This window comes from Xyrauchen texanus, chromosome 27 (genome assembly GCF_025860055.1).
Source record: "Xyrauchen texanus isolate HMW12.3.18 chromosome 27, RBS_HiC_50CHRs, whole genome shotgun sequence".
Taxonomy (NCBI): Eukaryota; Metazoa; Chordata; class Actinopteri; order Cypriniformes; family Catostomidae; genus Xyrauchen; species Xyrauchen texanus.
Window position 1 is genome coordinate 24396690 of NC_068302.1, and position 27902 is coordinate 24424591.

General features: G+C 38.5%; 1 protein-coding gene across 3 annotated transcripts; it reads right to left on the reverse strand.

Moving 5' to 3' along the window:
* On the reverse strand, positions 1–27902 carry slc38a5a (solute carrier family 38 member 5a). 3 transcript variants are annotated; one of them, XM_052094392.1, is made up of 16 exons: positions 27755–27902; positions 12723–12855; positions 11996–12083; positions 11487–11602; positions 9836–9909; positions 9594–9686; positions 9367–9445; positions 9129–9211; positions 8216–8274; positions 7970–8113; positions 7750–7829; positions 7548–7648; positions 2676–2791; positions 1867–2011; positions 1652–1755; positions 1–1358 (listed from the first exon to the last, which is right to left on the reverse strand). In XM_052094392.1, exons 2-16 carry the CDS (start codon positions 12788–12790, stop codon positions 1257–1259), a joined length of 1452 nt encoding a protein of 483 aa, XP_051950352.1. In that variant the 5' UTR covers positions 12791–12855; positions 27755–27902; the 3' UTR covers positions 1–1256. The 3 variants fall into 3 exon arrangements, with proteins under 3 accessions (XP_051950352.1, XP_051950350.1, XP_051950353.1); XM_052094390.1 differs by lacking the exon at positions 27755–27902 and adding an exon at positions 17700–17793; XM_052094393.1 differs by lacking the exons at positions 11996–12083; positions 27755–27902 and having other exon boundaries at positions 12723–12821.

Below are 27902 nucleotides of genomic sequence, written 5' to 3' on the forward strand. Positions count from 1 at the left end.
TTACTCTATTTCCTCGGAGGTAGAAAAAAATGGGATAATATCACTGATCTATATATATATATATAGATCAGTGGATAATATTTACAAATATGGCAATGAGGTTTTTTCCCCACATTTTCAGAGCAGTTATGTGTTGTTAGGTAATACCAATAACTGTAAAGTTAAAACCAGCTTTAAATATACAGTACTGTGCAAACGTTTTATGGTGCGTTCACATACAACGTAAATAAAACTTTCGCCTCGCTTTGCTCGCGCGAGTTTGACCGCTGGAAGCTCGCGCGAGACAGGAGGAGGGGCTTCTCCGACAACTTCTCTTTCTGCCATCAACCATGGCCGATATCACAACGACTGCTGCTCTGTATCGGTTGTAGACGTCCTAGATATGTCGGAAAACAAAACGCCGTTGTGTTTGCATGATATTATCCAATTATCCCGATTTCTTTTGCTACTACGTCAGTGACATCCGGACAATCTCAATGCTGATAGATTTTCGCGACAACGCGTCATGAGAATTTTTCGCTCGGACTCGCGCGAACACGCGAATGAAGCGATTTCGTGTTTTCACTTCGCGCCATTCGCTTTATTCACGCCGACCGCCGCGAATTCGTGTCAATTCACGTCTTTGCATTGACTATGTATGGAATCACGCCGCGCGAAACGCTCAATTCATATTGTATGTGAACGCACCATTAGGGACTTGTGAAAAAGAATCCCTGATTGACTTGATGGTTGGGGGGGTCAATATTTATTATTGACACACTAAAGCTGATTAAAACACTTAAGTTGTTTTTGTGAACCATCTTATGTGCCTGAGACTTTTGCGCAGTACTGTATATATTTATTGGGCTTCTTATTGGTGCAGAGATGAGGAAAATTGTTTAAAAAAAAATAGCAACATTACATTATTGGGTTATTATTATTGGGACAGCACATACAAAAACATCATGGCACTTACGTGTCAAGAGCATGTGCGTTGCCACCACTTTGGGTGGTTAAGCCTGGTAACTAGCTTCCTTGAGGAACATCTTGTTCAGGATTCATTGAAAATAAGAGTTGTCTGATTTGATATCCATCTTATCAAAATGTATTTTAGACGCTCAGCTCTTATGCATCACTACCTTATGCACAACCACTGCTACACAGATCTGACAGATATTTGTATATGGTTGCAGTGGCTGCACTGGTTTAGAAGGTTGCAGTTTTGTTATGGTGTGTGTTCCGTATTAGAATCTAGTCTTCAGCTTCTCTCAGCTCTGTCAGTGGCCACCCATGGTCTTCCTTCCTGTAACCCACTCCAGTATTATGAATGAAATGCTCATAATCATGAAGATGAAACCCAGTGTCACAAATGCAATCACCTGGAAAACATGAAAGGAAGTGAGGAAGAGACAGAGGAAGACTGGTGATAATAAACAAACATTTTAAAACAGCCTAAGCTGGTTTTCTGGTTTTAGAGGGGTTTTGGGCACTTGTCAGCTGGTTAGGCTGGGAGACCAGTTGGTTGACCGACTTAAACCAGATTGGAGATCAGCTATACCATCTTAAACCAGATAAGGCCAGCAAACTATGTTAGGCTGGTTCAAGTTGTTTTTTCAGCAAGGGAAGCTCAAGATCTGTGAGAGTTCTGTAAAATTATTTCTGGCTTAGTGACCTTGATCTTTGGTGGAGATTTCAATGGCTGTTGTTCTTCAGGGATGATGCGGATGTAAAACAATCCTGGCAGAATGAAAATTAGGCTGGGAGCAGATGTGGCACCTAAAACACACACACACACAAATTTTCACCTGAAGTCTGTTTTCAGAGAATATTAATTTGGCCTATTATTATAAAATTATAATAAAAATCTGTGTAGTATGAGAGGCTTACCGATAAAGCCGAAGATGTCGCGAATGTTGGGCACGAAGATGACAAGCAGGTTGACGACGAAGAGGAGACACACAGCAATGGAAATATGACGCATCCAGTGGAAGGGCTCATCAGGGAACAAAAGCTGCAGGACAGCACGGCGGATCTGAGGAAAGATACACACACAAAAATATGTCATCATTGCATATGTTTTGCACTAGATGAGGAGTTACAGTACTATACAAGAGTCTTAGGCACATAAAATACATCACAAAAACATTTGTCTTAAGATGGTCATATATATTTAGCTTAAGTGTGTCAATAGGAAATATAAATTTTAAACAGCCAAACATTTCTTTTGCAAATAGAATAGAATAGAAGAACAGGGAGCCCTGCAACAGATCACATGGTCCCCACAGAGACCCCCCACTGAATATTGAGTCAATCTGGGATTACAAGAAGAGACAGAAGCAATAGAGACAGCTGAAACAGATAGAAGAACTGTGGCAAATTCTCCAAGAAAATTCGAGCATCCTCTCTGCCAACAACCAAGAAAAACTGTGTCCAGGTGTACCTAGGAGAATTGGTGCAGTTTTGAAGGAAAAGGTTTTCACACCAAATATTGGTTTAGCTTTTTTATGTTTACTCAACTTTGTAATTGATAAATGAAAACAATTTATGGCATTATTTTTGAAGAAATCCTTACTAAGCAACATTTTTCCCAAGTCTTTAAACTTTTGCAAAGCACTGTATATGCAGTAATAGTGTGTGAACAACAGAAAAACAGAGAGTGGGTGTGTAGTTTGTGTTTATATCTGTGTGCGAAGTACCGGAAAGAGGACGACAGGGACGGTCAGTGTCACTGCCATCAGCACAGCCAGCCGAACACACAGCATCAGTGTGTCTGTTTTGCTGTACATCTCCAGAAGCTCTGAATTTGTACTTTCTACATACACATGTAAACACACAGATACATGCCCATTATTTTGTAACCTAAAAAAAATGATTGTTAAAATGTAACCAAATGTCACAACATTTCTCAGTGTAGATATTGTATAACTTCTTTCCATTTAAAAAAGTATTTAAAACAACCCTTAAAAAGGAGTATTTTGGCAGTAGCAATGCACAGTAATGTATCAGATGAAGGTACCATGGTACTATAACACAGTACTGAATACGACTGAGGATAACATCACAGTGAGGTATTAAGAACTGTCCTGATCTTGACAGAAACATGGCTCAACTGCAACATTCCCGAATCTGCTGTGAAACTAGCAGGCCGCACATTGTACCGTGCTGACAGGACATCTGCTGCCAGTAAGAAAACTGGAGGCGGACTTTGTATATATGTGAACGATGCCTGGTGCATGGATGCAATCGCCACGGACAGACTCTGCACACCCGATTTGGAATATATCATGGTGAGGTGCAGGCCTTTCCATCTTCCTAGGAAATCCTCTGTGGTTTTTGCAACTGCAGTCTTATATACCACCACATGCTAATCCTAAATTAGCACTTGAGTTAACACACTCAGCCATTAGCAAATGACAGAACTCACATCCTGAAGGAGTCTTCATTGTAGCAGGAGATTTCAATCAGGTGAACCTCAGGTCAGTTTATCTAAATTCTATCAGAATGTTAAATGCTCAACAAGGGGTAGGAACATACTAGACCATGTCTACACGAATGTTGATAACGCATATAAAGCCCTGCCCTGTTCTAGGACAGTCTGACCATCTTTCCTTGTTAATGTTGCCAGCTTACAAACCACTCAGTAACAGGATTAAATCAACTAGTAAAATGGTTGGAGTATGGCCTGAGGGAGCAATGTCACAACTACAGGAACGTTTTGAGTGTAAAGAGTGGAGCGTATTTCCTGAAAACAACTCTCCTACAGGACTAGAGCAGTACACCTCATCTGTCCTGTCTTACAGTAATTACTGCACAGAGAACATTACCACAGTTAAGGTAATTCAAGAGGTTAGGAAGTTATTAAAACAAAGAGATGCTGCTAACAGGACAGGTGGCAAAGCTGCCTACAGTCTAGCCAGGGCTAATTTAAGACGAGGCATTAGAGCAGCAAAACTCAAACACAATCTCAGGATTGAGGACAGTTTTAATAACAACAACCCCCGACAAATGTGGCAAGGCATAAAAGCTTTCACAGATTACAAAAGGAATGATAACCCATCTATAAACATCAATCACTCCATGGCAGAGGAACTAAATGTGTTCTTTGCCCACTTTGACAGAGAGAACAATAGTTGGGAAACATTTGGGCCTACACTGCCACCTGACCAACATCAACCGCCAACACTGGACACTAATGAGGTCAGAAGGGTTCTATGTAGTGTAAATGTGAGGAAAGCAGCTGGTTCTGATGGTGTTCCGGGGCACATACTTCGTGCATGCAGAGGTTTTTACAAGCATTTTCAACCTGTCTTTAAGCAATTCTGTTGTCCCTACATGCCTCAAAAGTACAAAAATTGTGCCTATCCCTAAACAGCCGATTGCACTCATGCCTCTGATATCCAAGTTCTTCGAGAAGCTGATTCTGGCACATATTAAAACCAATATCAATACCTGGACCAATATCAGTTTGCCTACCGGGTGAACAGATAAACAGAGGATGAAATCAACCTCGCTCTCCATACTGCCTTGGAGCACCTGGAAGGGCTGAACACATATGTCAGAATGTTCTGCATTGATTTCAGTTCGGCCTTCAACATGGTCATCCCCAATGCACTGGTGTCCAAATTTCACAGCCTAGGACTAAGCTCAGCTGTCTCCAGCTGGACTCTAGACTTCCAAACCAACTGCCCCCAGAATGTCAGGTTAGGAAAGCACACATCCTCCCCTATCCCTCGGAATACTGGTGTTCCACTGGGGTGTGTATTGAGCCCTCTGCTGTATGCACTCTTCACCTATGATTGTCTACCTGCCCATGCAACAAACACCATTGTGAAGTTTTCAGAGGATAGGACAGTTATTAGTATGATTACGAACAATGACAAGACTGCATACAGGGATGAGGTTTATTAATCTCTTCCTTGATAACAGGAGATTGTGGTGGACTTTAGGAAGATTAGGAGAACTGAGTCCTGTGATCATAAATGTTATTCTGTGGAGAGAGTCCCCAGTTTTAAATTCTTGGGGGTGAACATTACAGAGGAATTCCCCTGAGCTTTATACACCTTCCCTGCAACTGGAAAGGAACAACAATGCCTCTACTTCTTAAGAAGACTGAGGAGAGTGAGACTGCCTCAAGACTCAGCACATACGCAATTGTGTGAGGTTGCACGCGACAAAAATGTAATTATCACGGAAATGGCAGAAGTCCACTTTGACTTCACTAGACACCAATTCGAGCGGCAGTGTGCATCCCTTTTTTTTGTAACTGAGCGAACAGTGCACGTGGCATCGCATTCAAAAACTTGTGTGAGCAACATTGGCTGTATTGTTAAACTTGTTCAGATACATTGCAAACATACAAAAAAATTAAACAACCAACAATAACAAAAACACAATGAAAGTAGTATATGAAAGAAAAGTAATAAAATAAATAAAAGAGGGGTTTAAAAAGAAAAAGATAATCTGTTAAATTAGATTAATCAAACAGTTTGACAAATCTTTTTGCTTTATTTTTTTTTTACAAAGCTTTACCATATTATAATAACATTGCTGTTCTATCAGAAATACATTAAAATTGTATTTATCTTCAGACCATTTCATCTTATGGATAACAAATATTCCATAAATATAAATAAAAGGTTGTTGCTTTTTATTAAGGTTCTTTACATTGCCAAAAAACATTTAGGTCATAAAAAAGAACACAGGTTAATTAAAATTAAGTACGTTTGCCTTATTAAGGAAACACAAGCAGAAAGAATTGTGTGCAGATCGTTAGTAAAACAATTATTATGTAAATTGTGGAATTTATTTATATGGGACAATTTATATAAGAATGCATTTACACACACATTTTTAATACTCATTTTTCATGAATGAGGCTTAATGAGTTGTCTCAGTCACTACACTCCATGTTTTAGTTTGCATATCAATAAGAGTGTCGCTATATGGGTGCAAGCATTTCCATGCATATTTTAGAAGTATAAAATATAGTAGAGGTGCCTCCTACACACTCAATGTCGCAGAGACAGTAGCACTGCTCTTTAGATTTAAAGGTGCTATTTGTAAGATTGACAACAAGCGTTTTAAATGGGTACTTTAAATATTGGAGATTTGTCTGCCTCGCCCCAGACTCGAAGATCATGCGGGTTACCAGAATGTTGACACGCAAATTAGCATCTCAGCATCCGTTGATGATTAAATGATTACGGGCTTTAAGCTGTCTCCATCTTCCAAAGGCATCTCCAATATTTATCCTTGTTTTACTACACCTCTGGTCATGGTGATTTTTAGATGGATGGTGAGGCTTTTTAGGTCGGGTGGAATCAGTTATCTCTGATCCAGTTTGTTTGCTGGCTTCCATGGCTGCAGCATGTAGTGTTGTTTGCCTGCAAACTTGTTTAAATCTGGCAACCCGGTGGTGTCGAAACACCATTGGTGAGTGGGCAGTGGGCGGGATCACACAGGACAAAACATACACAGATTTTTCAGCATGGAATGTAAACTTCTAAGTAGAACATACTTATCGGAAAAGCCAGTATTTCAACTTTTCTAATGGCATATTATGATCATTTTACGATTTAGTATATTACAAATATTACATATAGCATCTTTAAATAGTTTTGAATAGTTTGTGTAAAACATTTTTAATACTGTGTAGATGTATAAATGTGTAGGATTCAATCCTATACTCAAATAAGGTCAATAAATATTCTATTAGCATTTTTCAGGCATGATACAAGTATTTGTCAATAAATTCTTAATATTAATATCAAATAAATACAAAACAAAACCAGATTGAAGTTTGATGCTTTTATGAAAAAGATTCTTGTATGGGCCTGGGTAGCTCAGCGAGTAGTGATGCTAACTACCACCCCTTGAGTCGTGAGTTCGAATGCAAGGTATGCTGAGTGACTCCAACCAGGTCTCCTAAGCAACCAAATTGTCCCGGTTGCTAGGGAGGGTAGAGTCACATGGGGTAACCTCCTTGTGGTTGCGATTAGTGGTTCTTGCTCTCAATGGGGTGCATGGTATGTTGTATATGGATCGCGGAGTGTAACATGAGCCTCCACATGCTGGGATTCTCCGCGGTGTCATGCACAACGAGCCATGTGATAAGATGTGCGGACTGACAGTCTCAGAAGCGGAGGCAACTAAGACTTGTCCTCTGCCTCCCGGATTGAGGTGAGTAACTGCGCTACCACAAGGACCTACTAAGTAGTAGGAATTGGGCATTCCAAATTGGGAAGAAAAGAGGATAGAAAAAAAAAGATTCTTGTAAAGGTTTTAAGTAGTTGTGTCTGACTGGCAAACTACTACTTCTCCAGGGCTGGACTGGCAATCTGGCATACCAGGGATTTTCCCAGTGGGCAGACGCACTTTTGGGCCAATTAGAGGCGGAATGTCCATCGAGAGAACCGAGCGTGCCGGTGGTTCGACCGCAAAACGTGTCAAATGGGCCACGATAAGCAACAATGAGCCGCCACTTTATGCAGAACGGACCACAAAACGGCGTCGCGATATGCATATTTTAATACCATGGTACTTTTTGGGTACTTTTTTGACAGTCTTACCATAGAAGGTGAGGTAACCAAAGATGGCAGTCAGCAGGTACATGACAAACATGGCCAGAATAGAGATATTAGCAACATTTTGCATGCGTTGCTTAGTTGGCCTGATGTAACAAGGAGAAAAAAACACATATGCAATAATCAATCAATAAATCAGTTAATCAGAGATGACTGTGAATGTACCAAACTTGGTGAGCAAAATTACTTTTTGAGTTCTGTGTAGATGGGCAGCACTTCAGGGTGGCATACAAATGCAAATGCCATAATGGGAATGGTAAAAGCCGTCTGCATTAAAAACACAAAAACAACAGATTAATTTAATGCATTAAAAGAGAGCAAGAAAAACATTTCACAAAGGACTGTGATGCAAGATATTCATTCTCTTTACCTCACACCTGAGTTGTAGTTGACATGGTATCTCTTACCTGTGGGTTGATAGTGACAAGTTTAGCTTCACATATATCAGAGGTGGAGTTGGATATGGTTTGGTCAAACATAGTTTGGTTGAGCATAGTGTCGTTATAGCTGTGTTCTTCAGAACAATCTGTGACAAACTTCTTGTAGATCACCTAATACGACACAATGCAGTGAGGTACTTCCATTAGTGACAATGACATGGTTGCCATGATTGCTGTAGATTGGTGTCTTTGTAATTGGAAGAATGGACTCACAGATATGAGGAAGAAGACCATGCAGCTGAGGGAGAAGCCACTGGTGTATCCCAGATACCCTAAAAGTGATACAACATAGATAAAAATGCCTGTATAAATAAATGCTGTAACAGTTGTTATATATCTTTAAGGACTTTTAGTGTTCCTGTAACGTTTGGGGTTTGATTCCCAGGTAATGCATGAACTCATAAAATGTAAAGCTTGAATGCACAACAAGTTTCTTTGGATAAAAGCATCTGCCAAATGCATAAATGTAATGTAAATGTAATTATTATGTAGTGGTTGAAGATCAAGGCTGGCTGTATGTTCAAACCTTGCAAAGGGTGAACTTTCCCCATTGTGCAAAGGTACTTATAGGCATAGTTCTGAAAATGCCATTTTTATATTCACCCTCATGTTTTTTTTAAGCCAGTATGACTTTCTGTCTTTCATGGAACACAACAGATGTTAGGAAGAATGACAGCCTCAGTCACCATTCACTTTCATTGTATAGAAAAAAATTTAATGAAAGGGATTGTAAGGCTAAAATTCTGCCTAACATCTTCTTTTGTGTTCCATGGAAGAAGAAAAAAGCCATATGGGTTTAGAACAAAATGAAGATGAGTAAATGATGACATCATTTTATTTTTTGAGTGAACTACTCCTTTAAGGGATAAACCTCATGTTTCTTGTTATTGTCCCTGTATTCAGTTTACTGTAAGTAGTTTGCGTAAACGAGTAAACTAAATAACAAATCAGTAATAAGCAATAATCATTTATAAAATTCATAAAGAAGCTTCCTTAGCTCACATCTCAATCACTCAACCAAGCGCTACAGCAGGTTATGTCAATGTGAATGATTATGAAATACGATAGACTGATGCTTAGAAAACAAAAAGAATAAATGAATGAGAGGAAAGAGGAGTGGACATACCAAGCCGTTTCATGAATGCCAATGGAAGAATGACACAGACACTAACAATGATGATGAGGTACTTCCCATTAGCATACCACTCGCTGATAAAGACAACACAGATGTATTACAAAAGATGTTATGAAAGAGTAAGAGTGATATATGACCATGGCCAAATGTATTTTAGCCACACGCTCATAGAAAAACTCAAAAAATGAAAAGAATGAGTACTTTGTTCTGTTTATTATGTAAAACTCACTTGTCGTCTGGTTTCTCCATAAAACTCTGAATAATATGAGGTAACTCTATCTTCACTATGAAGAGGTAACTGGACATTGCTGTTGGATATAGGAAGAATGGTAAACTGCTCATTTTTCTCAAAATAATTATAATTGTATCTGAGTTTTATATGGTGTTGCAAAAGACATCAGTTTTGATGACTTCTGACAATGTACCAAATGCAAGTAATAATTTATTTAATTTTACCTCCAATGTTATGCATTGTTATAATGCATGCTGCTAAGACTTTTCCAGGGTGACCAAATGCACGGTAGCCAAGCTGTTCATATGCACGGATCCCTAAACACAAAGAAACACCACATAACGTTTAGAAGAAAGTTATAGTATTGTTATATAGTAATAGCATATTGTTAAAGAAATGTTATGTTATCAGGATTGTGTTGAGAAGAAAAATAAGAAGAGAGATACACATAATAGCTGTTTCTTACCAACAACTCCAGCACTCTTTAGAAGAAGGTGAATAGAGTACGCAGACAGCAGAGCAATTGTTATTAATAGGGTTCTGGAAAAAAGTACAGGAATTTCAGCTTAAAAATTAAAGCAACATCAACAAAAAGCTCGTTATCACTCAATGATCATGCGATACACAGGCGTGTTTATCCGTTGCACACCCTCCCTGTGTTTCCATCAGCGTTTCTCGCAGAATGCGTTTACATACATGCCCTACCAAGAACGATGACGGCGAACACAAGATGTTTAGAAGAACATCTCAGCTCTGTAGGCCCTTTCAATGAAAGTGAATAGTGAACAAAAGTGTGAAGCTCAAAAAAAAAAAAAAAACATTAAGGCACCATAAAAGTAATCCATACTTTTGATGAACATTAAGGCACCATAAAAGTAATCCATATGACTTCAGTGGTTTAATCTATGTCTTCTGAAGCGATCTAATGTGTTTTAGTGTGTAACTCATTTTAACTGTACATCCTGTCATTGCAGTCTCTAGGCATGATCATGATTTCAAGCTTCATTACACACCCCACACTTCCTAGTGTTTGACACATACGCAGAGCACTAGATGGCGCTATAGGATGTGTAATCGAGCTTGAAACACCATTCACTTCCATTATATTGACCTACAAAGCTGAAATAGTCTTCTAAAAATCTTTGTATTTATTCTGCATAAAAAAGAAAGTCATACATATCTGGGATGGCATGAGGGTGAGTAAATAATGAGAGAATTTAGATTTTTGTGTGAACTATCCTTTTGACATATTTAAAAGATCATGTGTGAGCCTACACATAAACTGGTATGATTTTAGTCAGTTCATGAACTGTGTACAGTCTTGCTTTGTGACAGCAAAGTCAGTGATCACTGATGGCTAAATTCTATCAACAAATACTGATTCTTTGTAATTGTGTTTTATTTTTAGATCACTTGTTCTTATCTCACTAATTGCTTAATATACAGACAGTATTAGTAGATTATATGTTATCTGGTTTGGGTAAATGCTTATAGTATATGTTAAAGTTTAAGTCATTATGGTTAAGAAGTATCTAAAAAGGTATACAGTACATATCCAGGCATCCACCACCCCTCTAGTTAAAATAATCAGGGGAAAAAATGAGACTGAAAATGAGACAGAAAGAATCAAGTGAATATTTAGGAGTTTAATTTGGTTCTACTTGACAAATGGCTGCCTTTGTGCCACCCAAGAAGAAGCATGCAAATATTTAACATTTATTTGAATTGCTGAATGTGAGCAGACTGGCAGTCATGTTTATGTGACACGCATGCACGCACATCCCTTGCATCTTAACAGGGAAGGTAGTAAATGTGTAGGGGAAAGCTTCTTAAAACAGTTTACTGTGCTAAAAATAAAAAGCAGCCAAATGCCAAACCGCAATGGAATCTGAAATGATCTGCCTACATCTGTTACATTAGACAAACTCAAACATATTAGAGAGAGCACAGGGTTGATGATCAGGTCGGATTTAGACACAGTACATTTCTGTTTATGGCAATATAAACACTAATTTTAGTAATTTTCAACAACCTTCAGTGTACCAAAAGCAGTGCCTTTTTACATACACAAACAAACACAAACATGTAAATGTATGCATGATTGCAATCTAACTTACACAAAAAGAATGATTCCGGTGTTGGCCATGGCATAAGCCAATCCCAGAATTCCACTGCCCATAATGGCATTACTAAGGTTGAAAATAGACATTCCGAATGAAGTCTTTCCCACAAACTGAAAGAAAACGAAGATGAATGACATACTATTCATGAATTTTCATAAAGCAAACAGTACATAGAATACACTTAAAGAAAACACTAAAATTATGGCATTTCATACTGTAGATTTGTCACTAAGGTTTACCTCTCTTCAAAATATAGTGTTTATCACTAACAGTGAATACAAAAGTTCCTTAACTGGGAATATTAGCATGTATCATGTAACTCCACAAACAATACTGAGGTAGAGTTGTCATAAGTTATTCCTACTGTTATTTCGTACATTCCTCTGTAAATAGAGCGTGTTTGTGAGTGTTGTAAACTCCCAATCAGTTTCACCCAGCCAGTACACATTAAGGCCTTACAGGTTTGCGTGACATTATTTTGGATATCTGCATGTCATACTCACATCTGTAAATGGAGTATTTATAGTTCCATTGCTCTCACTGGTAAGGAATGTATCACCCGGCTCAGTCATGTTTTCTAAGGTATCAAATCTGTTTAACATATGCAAATTGAAAAATTGATTGTCAGTATTTGTTTATTTATATAAGGAAACAATCCATTTTAATTGCAACAGAGGTGAATTTTTTCATTAGTTCAGTTCCATCTTGCCTATATAGAAATTGCTTCGAGAAATACATGAAATTACACAGCTACTGAATTGCTGAAACAACTTTATTTTTTGGAGGGGAGAACTCTTAGAAGAATTGATGTGTTTAATCCGTAATGATTTTCAGTTAAATAAATTATCTGATTTGATTTGAGAGTGCTTTTGGGTGTATTTTAAAGCTTTAAATTGAGTCACAATTAACCTCTATTATATGGAAATTCGAAATTTGAACATTCTTTAAAATTTCACCTATTTTTTGAATTCGCTAAAAGATATTCATTTGTGTTTAAGAGTAAATTATGACAGAATTGTAATTTTGAGGGAACAATTCCTTAAAAAAAAAGCCTCAAGTGAAATATGCTACATATTTACACAAACCTTTGCTTTAAAAATGTAGAATTTAAATGGCAAGTGCAGGTTATGTCATGCAACGATATCTACTGAGTGAAATTTGTATATGATTTATGATTTAGTAATGGAAAAACAGATAGTTCCTAATAGTTGTGTCGGTCTGGAAACTTACTCGCTCTCCATAGTGATTTTTTCAGGGCTGAGATCATGGTGACCGTTTGATATTTTCTGTAGCTCCATTTGGGTCTATATAATGTTCAACAGTCCAAAGAACAAGGTCTTCAAGTTCAAACTCTGTAAACAATCTGAAACACAGAAATAATTAGTTCTGGGATTACCATTTTACAGTGAATTGAGTTGTTTTACAGTGAGATGATTGTAAATTAACATGTTTGTCTAATTTATTTGTGATAATATTATAAACAATAATAATAATAATAATAGCAGCCTCTCAAAACATTTGTGGTTTTTTTATATATGAATGATTTGAAAATCAATTGTTTAGTTTAGACAAAATATGTCTACTGGCTGAAAAATACATTTCATATGTGATTCTCAAACTTGTTGAACAGCAAAATAGCAATCACTTGATAAAGTTATCTAATGTAGCCTAAAAGGACAGGAACATGCAGCTTTATATCAACAGATAAGAGAAACACAGAAAGAGAGAGACGCAGAGAGAGAGATGGGTGAAAAGGAATTGTTTTAGAGAGAGCAGCAAATGTAATGGAAAAAACATAAAAATTTACCAAAGGTCTTCAGAACATTCCTCGGAGCATTACTAAATGCTGTAAAGACACCTAATGGAAGATTCGCCTTCATATAAAACAGCTGTGAGTATGTGCGTTCTTCGCATCAAATTGACATATATAAATTAGTTGTGGGGAGTTCTTTGCAGATCTGTGTTTGCAATAGTAATTGAAGCTTTATTTATGGGAAACAAAGTAAAAATACACTGTAATTTGCTACTGTGGGAGGTGAAATTAAATGCAGGTTGGCAAGTCAAGGCTAAAAGAGTAGACTTACCATTCAATGAAAAAGTAATAAGTCCAAGTAAACATGATATGATAAAATATTATTAATGAAAAAATCAACCTGACTAAATTAGGTAACGTGAACAAAAATAATTGTTAAGGATTAGACCAAATAGAAAAAGAACCTTAAAAGGATATCACCCAAAAAACTAAGATTTTTTGAAGAGTATCTCAGCTCTGTAGGTCCATACAATGCAAGTGAATGCTGACCAAACCTTTTAAGATCCAAAAAACACATAAAGGCAGCATAAAAGTAATCCAAATGACTTCAGTGGTTAAATCCACATCTTCAGAAGCGATATGATAGGTGTGGATGAGAAACAGATCAATATATATGTCCTTTTTTTACTATCAATCTCCACTTTGAAAGTCCAGATTTGTAGTAAAAAATTTTTGAAATATTAATCTGTTTCTCCCCCAAAGTGATTCATATGTCATATGGATTACTTTTATGCTGCCTATATGTGATTTTCTGATCTGAAAAAGGTATGGACCTACAAAGCTGAAATATACTTCTAAAAATCTTTGTGTTCAGCAGAAGAAAGAAAGTCAAATAATCTGGGATGGCATGAGGGTGAGTAAATGATGAGAGAATGTTTGGGTGAACTAACCCTTTAATTTAAAAATTGCCCCTTTTTAAAGTGAAAAGTACCATTCTCAACCTAAAAAACCTATTTGTTTCCTAGAAAGTGTTTTATTAAAGTTTTAGTAAGCATTATAAATATACAGGTGCTGGTCATATAATTAGAATATCATCAAAATTTGATTTATTTCAGTAATTTCATTCAAAAAGTGAAACTTGGATAATATATACATTCATTCCACACAGACTGATATATTTCAAGTGTTCATTCCTTTTAATTTTGATGATTATAACTGACAACTAATGAAAAACCCCAAAATCAGTATCTTAGAAAATTAGAATATTGTGAAAAGGTTCAATATTGAAGACACCGGGTGCCACACTCTAATCAGCTAATTAACTCAAAACACCTGCAAAGGCTTTTAAATGGTCTCTCAGTTTAGTTCTTTAGGCTACACAATCATGGGGAAGACTGCTGACTTGACAGCTGTCCAAAAGACGACCATTGACACCTTGCACAAGGAGGGCAAGACACAAAAGGTCGTTGCTAAAGAGTAGAGCTCTGTGTCCAAGCACATTAATAGAGAGGTGAACGGAAGGAAAAGATGTGGTAGAAAAAAGTGTACAAGCAATAGGGATAACCGCACCCTGGAGAGGATTGTGAAACAAAACCCATTCAAAAATGTGGGGGAGATTCACAAAGAGTGGACTGCAGCTGGAGTCAGTGCTTCAAGAACCACCACGCACAGACGTATGCAAGACATGGGTTTCAGCTGTCGCATTCCTTGTGTCAAGCCACTCTTGAACAAGACACAGCGTCAGAAGCGTCTCGCCTGAGCTAAAGACAAAAAGGACTGGACTGCTGCTGAGTCCAGTGTAAAGTTTCCACAGTCAGTGATGGTTTGGGGTGCCATGTCATCTGCTGGTGTTGGTCCACTGTGTTTTCTGAGGTCCAAGGTCAACGCAGCCGTCTACCAGGAAGTTTTAGAGCACTTCATGCTTCCTGCTGCTGACCAACTTTATGGAGATGCAGATTTCATTTTCCAACAGGACTTGGCACCTGCACACAGTGCCAAAGCTACCAGTACCTGGTTTAAGGACCATGGTATCCCTGTTCTTAATTAGCCAGCAAATTCACCTGACCTTAACCCTATAGAAAATGTATGGGGTATTGTGAAGAGGAAGATGCGATACGCCAGACCCAACAATGCAGAAGAGCTGAAGGCCACTATAAGAGCAACCTGAGCTCTCATAACACCCGAGCAGTGCCACAGACTGATCGACTCCATGCCACGCCGCATTGCTGCAGTAATTCAGACAAAAGGAGCCCCAACTAAGTATTGAGTGCTGTACATGCTCATACTTTTCATGTTCATACTTCTCAGTTGGCCAACATTTCTAAAAATCCTTTTTTTGTATTGGTCTTAAGTAATATTTAAATTTTCGGAGATACTGAATTTGGGATTTTCATTAGTTGTCAGTTTTAATCATCACAATTAAATGAAATAAACATTTGAAATATATCAGTCTGTGTGTAATGAATGAATATAATATCCAAGTTTCACTTTTTGAATGGAATTACTGAAATAAATCAACTTTTTCATGATATTCTAATTATATGACCAGCACCTGTATAAAGTAACTGAAGTATATGAATATGTATTGTATGAAGCAGTCACGTATAACAATTGCCAGGTTTCTTTCTCTTTTCCATGTGGTTTGAAATTATGGTGGTCAGAGCATAGAGAGCAGTGGAACCAGCTTGCATATTGTGCTTATGTATGAATACCATGTATTATATGGGACAGACTGAAACATCCTAGAGCTGAGTGTGCTCTAGGACAAGAAAAACAGCTGATGCAACTTTTCATAAGCTTGCACTTGGAGCGTAACAAGAAAAAATATTCTACCAATGCTATTCCAAGCTTGTAAATCAGGAAATACTTCTAGAGACTCTAATAATCTGCTTGGCAGAATAAAAGTGGCAGGTCATTGAGACTCCCGAGTGTTTTATTTTTTTACATTACCTTAGCAAATTGTCTAATGTCCGTTCAGTGTTTTATTTACATTTTGATGCTGAATTCCCCAAATAGTTTGGGTTCTGCCAAAATCTTGGTAAAAATGGGCCTGGGCTAGTCAGAATGTTATACAGTATGTACGTACATATAACATATTCTTGTGCTCAGCTATTGTGATTACTTTATAAATGTATAACAATCTTGTTTCAAAAGAAAGAGAGATATAGTGTTGGCTTTTAGTAAAGTGTATTTTAAAACTTTCCATCACAGAAATTCTGTAGGTGTTTGGTTACTATGTAAAAATATGTCCAAGACTGAGAGGTTCGTACAAAGGTTACTCTGAAAAAACATGCCACAAAAGACAGCTAAAAACAGACTAAGCTGGTTAGCTGGTTTTAGCTGGTAGCCCAGCCTGGTCATATTTGGTCAGGCTGGTTTAAGAGGGATTTTGAACACTTTTTTTAACTTGTCTCCCAGCCTGGCCAAGTTGGTTTAAAAGGATAATTCACAAAAAAATTAAAAAATGTATTTACTCACACATCTGGGATAGCATGAGGGTCTTCTTCTGAACAAAAACAAAGATTATTAGAAGGACATTTCAGCTCTGTGGTTCCTCACAATACAAGTGAATGGGTATCAACATTTTGGAGCTGCAAAAAGCACATAAAGGCAGTATAAAAGTAATCCACAAGACTCCAGTGTTTAAATCTACTGTATATCTTCAGAAGTGATATAGGTGAGGGTTATTTTTACTATAAATGCACCTCCCTGCCCAGTAGGTGGCAATATGCACAAAGAATGTGAATCGCCAAAAACAAAAGAAGAAGAATGTGAAAGTTAAATTGGAGATTGATAGTAGAAAAGGACTTAAATATTGATCTGTTTCTCACCCACACCTATATGTCGCTTCTGAAGACATGGATTAAACCACTGTAGTTTTATGGATTACATTAATACTGCCTTTATGTGCTTTTGGAACTTCAAAATTATGGTACCCATTCACATTTATTGTGAGGACCTATAGAGCTGAAATATTCTTCAGAAAATCTCAAAAAATCTTAGTTTGTGTTCAGCACAAAAAGGTCACCAATCCCGGATGGCACGAGGGTGAGTAAATTATGAGATAATTTTTGGGTAAATTTTCCCTTTAAGCTAGCAGGCTTTCCCAGCATTACCAGCTAAAAAGTGTTCAAAATCCCTCAAAACTGACCAGCCTGGTCAAGCATGGGGGACCAGATAAAACCAGCCAACCAGTTTGTTTGTTTTATCAGCAGGGATAAACAATTTAGGTTCAATAAAATTTGAAATTAATAAAACGTGCTAGATGAAAGAAAGTTTTAAGCAATAGAAGTTCAGTCTTCTAGACAGATTTAGTCTTGGCCACATGACTCTTGTCTGATGCAAGACCTTTTCATTATTGAAACAGGATCAACCTCCTACACACCCTTATTCAAACACACACACACACATTTATTCCAGGAGGAAGTGACTGCATTAAAAGAGCAACTACTCACCACAATGACAAGATTAATCCTTTCAGAAATCCCTATGATTGTAGCGTGTATCCTAAATCTTCATTCATTCAATTTTTGATTCTGTGTAGTGAAGCTGTCCAGTCTGTCTGAGCACAAGTCAGTGCTTACCTGTGTCCTGAGAAGGGGGAGGGGAGCTAGAGAGATTAACTCTTGCATGGAGACGCCAGCAAAGAGGGATGAGTGGACATGTTTGTGTAAAAAGTGTCAAAATGTTTTGGGACACCCTGGCCTTTGTCTTTAATCTTTCTTATCACTCTATTTAAATGAAAAAAAAAAATATGCATCTACCTACATTTATAAACATGACTTGAGTTTAGACATTAATACAAGTTAAAATATTTTCGAAAACAGAAATTCAGAACAGGCTTTAGGATATTGACCCCAATATCAGTGTCAGTGTTTGGGTGGAAACATTTATTGTTTAATAAACAGGAGAGTAAAATTGAGGAAGGTGTGTGTTTGCCACCAGGTATTTGAGTGGGTGGGAGAGGGCATATTTGTGTGTTCTTGTGTGGGAGTGAATGTGTGCGTTCTTGTTTTGTAAGTAATGGGATTAGAAGATCAGGTTTTTTTTTTTAAGGCTACCTGCATGCACCTGTTATTCAAGACCTGGAATAACACCAACTGACAAATTAAGCCTTTTACAATGTATGTATTCACATTATGAAGAAATTTTAATATTATAAATAAATTGCATATGTTCTTTTCTGAGCTACATTGAATATTGCACACAGTGTTAATGCACATTGTAAAAAGACTAGATGTTTTATATTAGCAGATAGAAGCATCTCGCATTCATAGTAATTGCATAGCTATGAATAAACCTCTGCTCTTGACCTACATTATAGGAACCCCTAAATAATGTCCGATGCTTCCTGTGTGTTGCAATAGCCCTGGCTGGAAAAGGCAGTTTTCACATAAGTGGATAATCTGAACACAACCGATTTCCAAAAGGAATCTGTATAATAGGCTATATGTCATCAAAGTGTTCGCCAAAATATTTGCCGGGCTGATGAATATCAGGAATATGGTCAACTGCTAAATATTTGTCTGGACAAATTATGGAAACATGGGTTTGGCAGGGAAAAAAATTGTTTATTGGCATCGAATTAAATGTTTACATCTATAATGACTTTCTACTGTATATTTATTTGCTGATGCTAATGATAAGTTAAAAATGTTGGGGACATTTTGACTTTCAAAGCATTAGTATGCAAAAAATGCGTATTGTAAGGATGCAACCCATAGTCACACTGATTTGCAGGCCAATCAAGAAAACAGCTGGCATGCTTAGTGAACAATAATGCTTATGTATTGTCACACAAGTCACTGCCATTACCAACATAAAGCTTAAAGGAATATTTAGTGTTCAATACAAGTAAAGCTCAATCAACAGCATTTGTGGCATAACGTTGATTACCACAAAAATGAATTTTGACTTGGCCCCTTCTTTTCTTTTTAAGATGATTTTAGTGTGCTCAAAACTGTTTCTAACCTTTTCTGTGTACAGTTATAGCCAATATTACAACTTCGTTACCATGCTGATGTTATGTCAATAAACTCTAAAACGACTGTAAACATGACAATTTAAACAAATTTACAGCTTTACTGCTATTGCTTTACTACTATTCCAACTATTGTTAACAGCAAATGTTAACAATAGTTAATGCATTATGAACTAACAGGAACTAATATATATATATATTTTGTTCATTGTTGGTTCATGATAGCTAATGCATTTAATGTTAACAAAAACAACCTTATTGTAAAGTCTTAACAGTTAGTGGTTGATCAATATGGGGTTTTCAATTACAGATTCTTTTATGTTTTGTCCCCTTCGATCTTGAATATTTGGTTATATACTTGCATAAACAATTTGAACAGGTTTGCAACCCTAATTCTTGCAAACTATCTTTAGGCACATCCATCTAGGGGTGGGCGATATGACCAAAATACTAGATAATGATATGAACAATTTTATATCACAATAATGACATATTTCACAATATAGTTCAAACTTTCTCAAAAATCTATAAAAATGTATTATATATTAAGCCATGTCGCAATGTGTAATTTTGAGTAACCCAGTCAGAAATACTTTATAAATTAAAACTTCATCGAATATAATTTTCTCTTTATTTAGCCAGTGTTGCCAACTAATTTTCAGGGGAAGATGCTACGGGCAGGTCTATTTTTGCTAAAAGTTGCTAAATTAAGTTGTAATGTCATTGCGTGCTGACGTCATCACGCAATGATGTAAAACTGTGTCATTATGTAGAATACACAATGACTTAACTCAAATTGACTGGCCATCTCGGCAAAAACTATACATTCTGACCAATTATAGTTTTAAGCAGTGTATTGGTAGTTAGTTAACATGCTACCAAACTGATCAATAATTATAGGTACAAGGTAATAACAAGGTATATAATATATGCTATCTTACTGAACATTTGCAGCAAGCAACATAACTCAAATATGATGTGTGCGCTAGCCACCTCTCTCCAGGCTGTTGTGCTGCTTGGCTGGCTAGCTGCTAAATGGTTTTCTCCAGATATTGGCACTGTTCTTGTTCACACTGCAGTGCACACTGCCACCATCAGCTGTGTATTTCCACCAGTTCTAAAAAGTCCACTCCTTGCATACGTAAATATGATGAATCATATATTGGCAAGGAAATCCTCTTCATCTTCACTGTCCAATTGCGTTGTAACTGAGCTGGAACCAGCAGAAGAGGATGGAGTGGCCTTAAAGCTGTATGCTGCTATGGTGCCAAACTGCTACAGAACTTCACTTGGTAGTTTATTATGGTAACAGGTATCACCAGCCAGCTTCAGTCCATACCGCACCAGAAGTATGGAGTTGAGAGTGTGCAGTGACATCCTATTTCTTAACTTTGACTTGACCACACTCATGTGGCTGAATGCCGTTCAACCTCCATGTGCTTTATCATTTCCTTAACACTGAACAAAGCCATGTTTCGCAAGGCTTCTAGGTTGTCTGGGAGCCTTGCTTGCAGCTCCTTGCATGTAGTTAATGCACCGTCTCTGAATGACCTTTTCGTCCTCTGGCGCAAGTCTGAGTTGGGACACCATGCTCTCAAAAAGGTACCCAAGGTATGGTGATGGACTGAGATGTCCATCAATGGCATACTTCAGGAGATATATTTTTGCCATAGGGTTGACTACTCTGCTGCAAATTGATGTTAAGAAGTGTATCAGAATGTCCAAAAGCTTGGCATAATCTGTTTGCTATCCCTCAAATGACTTCACTGTAACTTGTACATAGGACAGGATTGATTACAAGAATGTCAGGTAGACATAGTTGGTCTTGTCCATGTACATGGCATGGAACACATCTGCCAAGTAGCAATGCTCACTAGCCTTGGTCAACTCAAAATGGAGTTTCAGTTCTTCTCACTGGCTCAAAATACGAGTTATAGCTGGCTCAATCGATAGCCAACATGTGGCACACACTTTGGTGATCTGCAGGGGTTTCTGGCTACAATAAATGGTGGTCTCACGCCGTTTTGGGGAAATTAAAAAACAGTTGTAGGTTTCTCTTATTAAGTACTCAACATTCCTAGAGATGGTTTCTTTGGATGTTGCACTGACAGCCATTTGTAAAGGATGGCACACACAGAAGATGAGTACCAAATTGGGCAATGCACATTCTTCCTTTTAAATCTTGTGCATCCCATTCTGCACTCCACTATTCACGGATACATGATCAGTGCCAATACCCTGAAGATTCTCTGCTTCAACATCTAAACAGCTTGGGCCTCAATGTCAACTGGCCGAAGGGTACACGCTCCCCAAGCCAACAAATCTCCTTTTTGGGAATCCGCCTAACTCCATGAGAGGGCGCGCACCTCACGAGCGAGCGCATTCAGGGCATTCTACATTGTCTATCTCAGTTAAACTTGGGAAGAACACCATTTAAAAAGCATTGGGCACATCAACCGTCTAATGCAATCAGCTGTATTCCTAGCCTTGAAGTCTTTTCAGTCTGAAATAGCAAGCTGTCATGTTCTATTTCGCTCAGACAACAGGACAGTTGTGGCATATATAAACCACCAAGGTGAAATTCATTCACAGCCATTGATGAGACTGACATATAAACTCCTCCTGTGGAGTGAGCCTGTCCCTGAGAGCGGAATATGTCCCAGGCCATCTGTTTTATGGTGCGGACCTATTGCCACCAAAGGGGTGATACCGGGCGTATTGAGACTTCATTCTCAAACTGTCCTGAGGATTTGGAAAATATTCGGCAAAGAGGAAATCGATCTATTTGTCTCAGTGGAGAACGCCCACTGTCCCCTCTGGTACTCGATGTCCCAAGCCCTACTGGGAGCAGACGCAAAGGCCCACAAATGGCCTGTGAAACGCAAATATACATTTCACCTAGTGTGCCTCCTTTATGCAAAGTCCGAGAGGATAAGGAAGCGATTCTATTGGTTTGGGCGAAATGGCCAAATCAGTCATGGTTTCCGGAAAGTACAGATTTTGAATGGCTCGCCATGGGAAATACTGATCAGGTATTTGGTTTATATCTCTTCTCTCAGGTGCAAGGTACAATCTGCCATCCCCAGCCCAGGCTGTGGAACCTGAGGTTAAATCCAACTTGGCCAGCTACAGTCCCAACTTGGGACCTAACTTGGATCCTAAAAGCACTCCCAGGGCCCCCCTTCGAGCCTTTGGACTCAGCTGATTTGCGCGTGCTCTCTATTAAGATCGCATTACTGCTGGCTCTGGCCTCAGTAAAACGGGTCGGTGATTTACATGCACTATCAATCGACAATTTATGTCGGGATTTTGGTCCTGGTCTTTCAAAAGCCACTGGAATAGTATCCCTAACACTGTTTGAGATGCAGACACACTCCTTCAGTTTAAGTCTAGACTAAAGACTCATCTATTTAGCCAGGCATACACCTAATTTATCCTTCAACCCACAATTAGGCTGCTTTAGTTTAGTCTGCCAGAACCAGAAACCAGAAACATTGATCATGATCTATAACTCTGCAATAAATTGAATGGCACCTATGCTAATTACATTTTATTTGTTTCCCTGTCTCAACCCCGGGACTCCTATCCTGAGGTCACCAGAACCGGCTGGATCCAGCTCCATTCCTGCTTCGTGTTGGACTCTACTGCTACATGTTCTGTGTGATGATGACTAAATGCAGCCGGTGCCAGCCAAATATCACTTCAGTCTATTTTGATGGACTTCAGAGGAATTTGATGCCAACTCCAACCATAAGACATGGGATACTTCACATGCCATTGTCTGAACCTTGGACTTAGGATGGACCACACCGAACCTCACCGAAATTACCTGCCAGGTAGAACTGCGATGCACCTCACTGATCTCTGCTTGCATCACCTCAGTCTAATGATGGACTACACTCACCGTCCATGTATTGAAATGGAATACATAGACTATCAATTGCCAACAAAAGCCTTCATCAGCCAATTAACAAGGACAATTGCATCTATGTGAACTTCTGCAGTTCTTCAAAGACATTAGTCATTTAATCTTACAGTTCATACAAAATCTATGTTTAAACACTGTCCCTTAACACATACTTAGTTTAATCATTTTAAACCATGACTTGCACTACACATAAGTAATATTGACATTATATTAATGATGTTAGCCAGAGGGGAATTGGCCCCCACAGTGAGTCTGGTTTCTTCCCAGGTTTTTTTTTCTCCCAATAACCAACATCTTATGGAGTTTTGTGTTCCTTGCCACAGACGCCTTCGGCATGCTCACTGGGGTTATTAATACAAATATTATTGTATTACTTATTTTGATACAATTATTATTGAATTACTTATTTTTATACACGATTAACAATCGTATTTTATCAAATTACACAATGATGATTCATCGACATTATAGACATCACAGTTTTATCTTCTGTTAATGCCTGATCTTCTGTAAAGCTGCTTTGAAATTATGTGTGTTGTGAAAGGCACAATACAAATAAAATTGACTTGACTTGACTGTCAAACCCAGAATAGGTTCCCTTAGAGTGCAGGTGGTTCACCTTCAGGCATTCTTCCCTCCTCTCTGTTTTGAGCGCTTGCTATTTCTTTGGCCAAACATATAAACTCAGCAAAAAATATATATAATTTTGTAAAAATACAAATAACTTACAGATCTTAATTGTAAAGTGTTTAAACAATGTTTTCGATGCTTGTTCAATTAACCATAAACAATTAATGAACATGCACCTGTGGACTGATCGTTAAGACACTAATAGCTTACAGACAGTCGGCAATTAAGGTCACAGTTATAAAAACTTAGGACACTACAGAGACCTTTCTACTGACTCTGTAAAACACCAAAAGAAAGATGCCCAGGGTCCCCGCTCATCTGCGTGAACATGCCTTAGGCATGCTGCATGGAGGCATGAGGACTGCAGATGTGGCCAGGGCAATAAATTGCAATGTCCATACTGTGAGACGCCTAAGACAGCACTACAGGGAGACAGGAAGGACAGCTGATCGTTCTTGCAGTGACAGATCACGTGTAAAAACACCTGCACAGGATCGGTACATCTGAATATCAAACCTATGGGACAGGTTCAGGATGGCATCAACAACTGCCCGAGTTACACCAGGAATGCACAATCCCTCCATCAGACTGTCCGCAATAGCCTGAGAGAGGCTGGACTGAGGGCTTGTAGGCCTGTTGCAAGGCTTTCCTTACCAGACATCACCGGCAACAACGTCACCTATGGGCACAAACCCACCTTCGCTGGACCAGACAGGACTGGCAAAAAGTGCTCTTCACTGACGAGTCACAGTTTTGTCTCACCATGGGTGATGGTATGACTCGTGTTTATCGTCGAAGGATTGAGCATTACACTGAGGTCTGTACTCTGGAGCGGGATCGATTTGGAGGTGGAGCATCATCGGACTGAGCTTTTTGTCATTGCAAGCAATCTCTACGCTGTGCATTACAGGGAAGACATCCTCCTCTCTCATGTGGTACCCTTCCTGCAGGCTCATCCTGACATGACCCTCCAGCATTACAATGCCACCAGCCAAACAGCTCATTCTGTGCATGATTTCCTGCAAGACAGGAATGTCAGTGTTCTGTGATTGCCAGGGAAGAGCCTGGATCTCAGTCCCATTGAGGAAGTCTGTGACCTGTTGGATCGGAGGGTCAGGGCTAGGGCCATTCCCCCCAGAAATGTCTGGGAACTTGCAAGTGCCTTATTGGAAGAGTAACATCTCACAGCAAGAACTGGCAAATCTAGTGCAGTCCAAGAGGAGGAGGTGCAATGCAGTACTTAATGAAGCTGGTGGCCACGCCAGATACTGACTGTAACTTTTGATTTTGACATTTTCACAATGAAACTTGTTTAGTTTATGTCTAAGCTGTTGAATCTTTATATGTTCATACAAATATTTACACATGTTAAGTTTGCTGAAAATAAAAGCTGTTGAAAATGAGAGGACGTTTCTTTTTCTGTGTTTACTTATCCCCCTCATTTTAGGACGGGCTCCCCCATCATTTTACACAACCACCTGCATTCAGGCCATTGTAATTCCCCATAAGTCACAAACATTTTCATTATATAGAAACTTCCTTCCTGACTGGGTTTGTGAAGGGGATAATTCATACTATATGTCTATTGCTCATATATCCATTCTGAGTGTTCCCCTCCTAGTCAACATGAGCGTCACTCACTTGCAGCATACTCATGTCGGTTGCCGTCTGGCGGAACTGCTGTGTCATATTTCCTCTCTGAAAGGTTAGTGTCGTGTAGAGCGGCATGATGGATCTCTGTTTCCCATATGTGTTAGCAGAACCCATGTCAAGTGTACTTCAAGTGTCAAGTGTAGAGTTGTAAGGGAACATCTTGGTTAAGTAAGTATCCTCAGTTCCCTGAGATGAAGGGAACAAGACATTGCGAATGCTAGCCACACTACAAGACGAGGTGTGAGCGATGCGCTCTTTGTCCTTCAGTAAGAAAATTCTGAGGAATGGTGCTTGCGTGCCTCCTTTTATAGTGGACAGCTTTGCGCCTAAAAGGGCGGGGCTCAAACATCATAGCTAAGAGTTCCAAATAAATGTAAAAAGTAGCTAATTTGTTGCTAGGTGCTTTTTTTAAAAAAATTACAAAAATAAAAAGAGTTGCCAGCATAGTTTAAAAGTTGCTAAATCTAGCAACAAAATGATGACGTTGGCATCACTGCTTAAGCCTGCTCTACGCAGCTGCTTGTTGCCGAAGGTTCGCGCACAAATGATGTCATCGCAGCGTTGCTGGGGCCGGATGGCACCAGCTGTGCATAAGTTCAAACTTAGCCTAGTTGTTGCGTAAATGGGCACTTAGTCACAATTTATGCACTACTAAATATTTGAGTGTTGCACCACTAAACTTACGTAGGACATAACCCTGAGTAAACTAAATATTTACGGCAGCCTTAACCCGTGAATAAGGAACGGATGGAATGAGATGGCAGCCAGATTAGAGTACATCGATGAGATTATCATTGATAATGAAGACAATGAACCACAAATTCATTGACGAGTTTTACAATACAGACATCATCCTTTGGATATTTATGATGATATGGACATATATGCTTGTTTGCGGTTTAAAAGAGAGGGAATAATGCAGATAATTGATTTGATATCGACTCATTTCCAACATGAAACAGAGCGAAACGGTGTATACTCTACAAGCCTCCAAGTGTGCATTGCGTGACGTTATTTTAAATTAAATGTGTAATGTATTAATATAACTTTTTAGATTGTACATCTTTGCTTTGACAGTTGAAATAATGCGCACGGTTACTGTTTACAAATTTGAAGGCTGAAAAAATACGTCATTCTGTGCGACTACATCACTTTACGGAGAGTTTACGACCTAGTTAAGTTCTGCCTTAGCCCTTAGTGTGAGCTTTACGTCCTAACATATGTGAGAACTTACGCACAGCTGGTGCAACCCTAGCATGGTCTCTGAAAAGCTCCATTTGGTGTGGTCGTACACATGCCAATTAATTTTCTTTACATTTAGCGTGGTGCGCACACACTTCTTCAATCCCATTGGACGAATTTGAGGAAAGGAGCAGGGCAGATGTGCCTGTGCTTTTGAGGCATAGTAAAACTACTGAAATAATACTAAAAGGATAATGTTTTCACAGCTAAATTACCTGTTGTAGCTGCTCTAATTAATTGTTCTTAGGTGTTTTTGTTTTGTTCACCTCTTGCATATGACCAGCGAACATGGACAATTATTATAATACCTGGCTAGGTAAATGTAAAGTTCATCAAAGCTATTTTCTCTGCACTGTCATCTGTCATTTGGAGAACAGTGCAACTGCGGTGCGCATCAACTATAAATGCCTGAATGCCCAACCCCCCGCCCCCCACCGCACCCCACCCCACCCCATTGATAAAGTGATCTGCTCCGTGGTAGATTTGATACAGATGTGCACTGTGTATGGGTATCTCACCAGAACATACTTACTATCCAGGAAATGTTTCTAACAAACATTCTGAGATAAAAACACGTCACAAAGAACCATTGCATCATGTGCTGACGTTAAGCACCTTTATGATAAAATGGAACTAAAATACTACAACCCAAGTTATGCTGCTTGTGGTTAATGTGCCAGAACTGAATGAATGACTCAATGTGTGTCTTTGTGTATAGCCCATGTACTATACGGATATGTATGTAAAATTAACACTATGTTCAAATCATAGTGATGTGGTGGATTACTGTATAAAATAATCAACCTTATTTCATTAATCACTTCACACCACATCCTGTCCACATCACATGTGAATCATGTGTACGTTTGGGGGATAGGAGGCAGAAAATCCTTTTCCTTTTTTCCTTCTGAACTATTTCTTAAATTAAGTATTGCTGATATTTGCTGCAATGAGCCAAATGGTCTCCACACTTCCTTCTAATGAAGGATCTTATGAATGATGCTAGCAATGATTCAAGACACGCATAAATAATTGTCCAGCAACTGAATATTTAAGAGTTCATGTTGTCTCCTTACCTTTGATACTTTTTAAAAAAATCTTCAATGTAGTGTGCCAACTTCCAACAGGTCGTATAGAATACATGCATTAAAAGGTGATATACTTGTCCTCCAGGCTAATGGTTTAATGTTCCCAGGTTCTTCAGAATATCATACAACACTGACT